At 38.1% G+C, this 5,163-nt stretch overlaps 1 protein-coding gene across 3 annotated transcripts; it reads right to left on the bottom strand.

The window, feature by feature from the left end:
• Positions 1-257: 257 nt before the first annotated feature.
• Positions 258-4,626, bottom strand: LOC133147248 (uncharacterized). Of its 3 annotated transcripts, XM_061271241.1 has the most exons (10): positions 4,283-4,623; positions 3,070-3,167; positions 2,726-2,860; positions 2,121-2,269; positions 1,883-2,019; positions 1,697-1,790; positions 1,435-1,558; positions 892-1,107; positions 636-816; positions 258-501 (listed from the first exon to the last, which is right to left on the bottom strand). In XM_061271241.1, the coding sequence occupies exons 1-9, from the start codon at positions 4,408-4,410 to the stop codon at positions 788-790; spliced, it is 1,110 nt and encodes a 369-aa protein (XP_061127225.1). In that variant the 5' UTR covers positions 4,411-4,623; the 3' UTR covers positions 258-501; positions 636-787. The 3 variants fall into 3 exon arrangements, with proteins under 3 accessions (XP_061127225.1, XP_061127226.1, XP_061127227.1); XM_061271242.1 differs by lacking the exon at positions 2,726-2,860 and having other exon boundaries at positions 4,283-4,626; XM_061271243.1 differs by lacking the exon at positions 3,070-3,167.
• Between the last annotated feature and the right edge of the window lie 537 nt (positions 4,627-5,163).

Genomic DNA, 5,163 nt, shown 5'->3' with positions numbered 1-5,163 from the left:
TCGAGTTACATTAACACTATATCAGAGTTCCTTTTTAACTCCCTAAACTGTGTTAAATTAACACTATATCGAGTTACATTAACACTATATCAGAGTTCCTTTTTAACTCTCTAAACTGGGTTAAATTAACACTATCGATTTACATTATATCAAAGCTCCTTTTTAACTTCCTAAATTGGGTTAAATTGACACTACATAGTTAAAAAAAAAAAACAGTACAATACAACCATTAAAATGACAATTCCAAGAAAAATGCATTTTCAAAAACACAATTTATTTTAACTTTTCCCCCAATGCAGTCAGTTAAAACATGAGGGTAAAACTTTGAAGGCATGGTGGTGTTCAACAAACATCTCTGTAAATAGCTTTTTTGTCAAAAAATAAACGTCATCTTCAACCAGAAGTACATCATCTATTTGACAAAAGACTGGCATGTCTTCCTCCATGGAACTGCAAACAACAAGTCCACCTTTGTACTCAACACCATCGACTTTAACCCAACTTTAAAAAGAAAAAGAAATACACAGAATGAACGAACAATTGAAGTCCAGTAACATAAAATCAATCGGTCTTTATTAATCACAAGACTATTGAACTGTAATTGCTTATAACAAATTCTATCGAACAAAACTCACTTGGTGCCTCATCAAGTTCACTTCCTGGAGACTCTGCGGCCTGCAGCATTCGGCGCAGCTCAGGTGTTGGGGTGAGCCGCTTGGCCTCTTTGATGACGTTATCTCTGAAGAACGGATCCCATTTCTGGAGCAGCAGGTTGGAAACCTCCTCTTCAAACAGGAGTGTGAAGTCTTGATTCATCTATAAGAAAGCAAATGTACTACTACCACATTCAGCACATTTCAAGGCATTCTAAAAATCCCATTTCATACTTACCAATCCCTTTGTATCCAGGAATCTTGGGAAGATGGAGAAGATATCTTGTTTTGTCTGAGTCGTGGATGAGTTTTTGGCGATTCTGAAAGGTCTCTCTCATCTTCAGAAAAATTACGGAACTGTCTGTTGTATGGTTGAGCAAGGAGATGGCTTCCTGGTATGCATCCCCATCAAGCTGCTGGTCAACAACAATGGACCTGCGCACATTTGGGCCTCCTGAAAAAAAGCACACAATTCTTTCAAGAAAAAAAACAAGAAACACCCTAGATGAAGTTGTAAGAAAGAAAGAAAAATGAGGGGTACTTAGAGAAAGAAAGACAGTTGCGTAGAGAGAGAGATAGAGAGATAGAGAGATAGATAGAGAGATAGATAGATAGATAGATAGATAGATAGATAGATAGATAGATAGATAGATAGATAGATAGATAGATAGATAGATAGATAGATAGATAGATAGATAGATAGATAGATAGATAGATAGATAGATAGATAGATAGATAGATAGATAGATAGATAGATAGATAGATAGATAGATAGACTGACCTCCTCCTGGGGAAAAGCCAGTGGGGCTACTTGTAGATGCATGTCCTCTTCGAATCTTTCTCTGAATCGTTTTCAGACGCCAAGAAATGTATCCGGTGCTGCTTGCAGCATCATAGAAATGTTCCTAAAATGGAAATACATTCAAAATTAATGTGATGTCAACCTCATAAGCTACTGTGAAATTTCAGAATCTAAATGTTACTGTAATGTAGACAAAACATGAAAATTATGTAAACAGATAGTACAATAATAATGACTATACATAGCCTTTCTTGGAGTATGGGTCTTTGAGGGACGGGAACACTGTCACTATCCCAAGAGCGTACTCTTCTCGAACAGCTTTGCTGGGGAGTTGCCTGAGAAAAGATCAAATTAGCATTAATACAAGGGCCAAGTAGTTAACTTGTTAATAAAAAAAGGATAGTACAGACAAATAGAACACACATACCCGTGTTTATCAATCATGTGTGCCACTATTATATTGACCAACTTTCTTCTGGTAGCATCTGTTAGAGTTTTTGTTGTGTGATACTCTTGGAGGACCTCTTCACCACCTGAGCTGGTACCAAGGACATCTTCAATCAACTTTGAAAAAGAAGCAAAAAAACAAATGTGATAAACTGCCTTTCTAGAGTTTAAGGATGACAAATGTTGATTTTAAGAAACCTGTGAGTACTTAGCACAACCTTTCTAGCAGATGCTGCAGTAAGTGGGCCCTCAAGTCTTGGTTTCTTCCTAGGAACCTCATCTAGGAGTATAGTTGATGTACTTGCACATGAACTGAAGCTTGAATCAGAATAATCGGATGGAGAGGACAAGGAGCAATCGGAAAATTCTAAAAAAAAAAAAAAAAAAAAAAAAGAAGGGGGGTGGGGTGTTTATTTGCAGTATACAAAAAGTCATAGAAGATTTTTGATCTAACCAAGCCAACGGCACACCATAGACTCAACTCATTTAATCAATTGATTCTCAGTCTTGATAGGCAATTCAGAAATATTTTCAGAAATTGTTTTAAAGGCATGAATTAGATTAATCAAAAATACATTTGGTATTCATATTGGATTTATGTCAGTTAAAATGACATTTAAACCATTTAATAAAAGTCAGGCTGAATGTCCCTGTTGTGTAACCACAAAGAATGATATTGAATATTTGATCCACCTTTAAGTGTATTAAATGACTTAATTCTGAAAACATTAAATTGAAATTGTTTACTGTATTTCTGTACTTATAAATTTGCATTAGTGTTTTACACATTGCATTATGTAATTTACCCCTTTACATTTCTCACCGTCATTTGAGAAAACTGATAGAGTCACATTGCCTTGGCTGACAAGGTCACTGAAAATGTCCTCATCAACTTCTGTCCCTGTTGCATCTTTGTACACTAATTTTGCGTCAGGTGGCAGGCAAAATCTCTCGATGACTGGAAAAGACAAGATACATCTGAGTGGACCTTTAAGATAGCACTGATCTTGCCTCATTTCACATTCAATAATTTAATCCACCACTGTAAACAAATTCAGAGATAATCCCCTGCATAAAATACATTCCCTTTTCAGTCCAAATCTTAAAAGAAAGGGGCGTTGTTCTGCCCTTTATATCAAACCAAGCATAAGTAAAACAAAAACAAACCTTTGTCATGGAACTGCACAAAATCAAAACATCCATCAACCTCATCCAACTTCACATACTTCTGCTGTTGGCAATACCGAACCTGGATCAACATTTTTCTGAGACATGCAACAACAAACAAATGTCAGTAAACACTTAACATGCAAGAAATAATTATTTAACACTCACATAAACGTTGTGTATCATGCAAGAAATTGTTTCATTATTAATTTCACTGCATGTCTAAGATTAAACACATTCAGCAGCTGCTGGGAGGCTGTTAAAACATGCCACAGCAGGCCCAGTGGAAACGCTCTCATTGATGAACGTGGCAGCGACTAGCTGTAGTGACTGCAGCACATGCTACCGTAATTAACATTTACATTTGAGGCAAAACTGATTTATTAAAACATTCCCCTCTGTTAAAAGCTGGTTTTCAGCGACCAAACAAACACAACACAGCACCAGTAAAGTTGACCCTTTATAGTCTGACTGCCCACTACATTACCTACATTACCCATTAATCAGAGTTATTAACCACACCTGCATGATCAGAGCCTCGGACACTCGTCTCGGTGCAGTGGCACAGGGAGTCTGCCACACAGGCACCCAACTGCAATTGTTTAGGCTAATTATTTCACTCTAGCCGTGGCTCCTACGCAAAGTGCGGGGTTTATTGCATGAATTAACTCCTCACTTCGTGTTGGAGCCAAAGTTCATCCTGTCGGGGCTTATTTCTCCATAACAACCTCTGAACTGTTTATCCCTTACTTATTCTAGAGGGTTATGGTTAGGATTAGGGTTAAGGTTAGATTAATGGACGCAGAAATTAACAAGTGTATGGTCGGAGAAATGGGAAGAGGGAGTATTGGGCAGTCGGACTGATGCCATGCATGCACCCGCCATGAACTTCAAGTTAGCTTTTTAACATGTGCTAACGTTAGCCCCAAACTATATTCGACAGTTAAATATGAAGCCTTGTTTATACAACCTCTCAAGCACGCGTGAGACTTGGTAAAATGCAAAGGATAACATAGGAAACCGTTTTTTTATTAATGTTTATTTTTTAGCAAGTGGTAACGTTAGTGGTGAAGTTAACATTGCATTAAAAAAAAATCCAAACGTTCGCTGTCCAGTGCCAACCACAAAAAATGCTTAGCAAAGTTACATAAATATTCTCAGCAGACGTTTAATTCAATGTTATTGTTCCTACAAGTTTGATTTTGTAGCTTACCTCGTGTAAAAGTCCAACTCCGCATCCATTCCTGATTCCAGCAGCGAAATAAACGACGGTTGACCACGCCACGCACAGGAGACTATTGATTGATGCACGGGTTCACCCTGCTGAAAGCCCAGGGGCATAACACATGGGGTTACCTGGACTGAAGCCCAGGGGCCTATCAAGCAAGTTAACTCGGCCGAGATGCACTTTACATCTCTACAGAGTTGATTTGCTTAGGTTGGAATAACTCTGTTAAATAACTCCAACACTGAACACCATTTTAATCAGAATGTGTTAAAATGACACTTTGAGAGTTGAAATCAACTCTGACATGTTTAACCCTGAAATTTCAACACTCCAGTTTTTGCTGTGCAGAGTGACGGGAGCGGCACAATTCAGAAAAAGTGCTCAGCTCGCCGAGAAAATGCGATTTAAGCAATAAAATTAAAAATGCTTATTAAACATAAACCAAACGTTGGAGGTGGTCATTTCTTCATGCGCAGTGAATAACTCGGCACTCTAAAGCACCCGATAGCGTTTTTTTCGATGCCAACCTAACCAGAGTGACGGGAGCGGCACAATTCAGAAAAAGTGCTCAGCTCGCCGAGAAAATGCGATTTAAGCAATAAAATTAAAAATGCTTATAAAACATAAACCAAACGTTGGAGGTGGTCATTTCTTAATGCGCAGTAATAAACTCGGCACTCTAAAGCACCCGAGAGCGTTTTTTTCGATGCCAACCTAACCAGAGTGACGGGAGCGGCACAATTCAGAAAAAGTGCTCAGCTCGCCGAGAAAATGCGATTTAAGCAATAAAATTAAAAATGCTTATTAAACATAAACCAAACGTTGGAGGTGGTCATTTCTTAATGCGCAGTGAATAACTCGGCACT

This window comes from Syngnathus typhle, unplaced genomic scaffold (assembly GCF_033458585.1).
Source record: "Syngnathus typhle isolate RoL2023-S1 ecotype Sweden unplaced genomic scaffold, RoL_Styp_1.0 HiC_scaffold_36, whole genome shotgun sequence".
Classification (NCBI taxonomy): domain Eukaryota; kingdom Metazoa; phylum Chordata; class Actinopteri; order Syngnathiformes; family Syngnathidae; genus Syngnathus; species Syngnathus typhle.
This window is presented reverse-complemented; position numbering and strand designations above follow the sequence as displayed.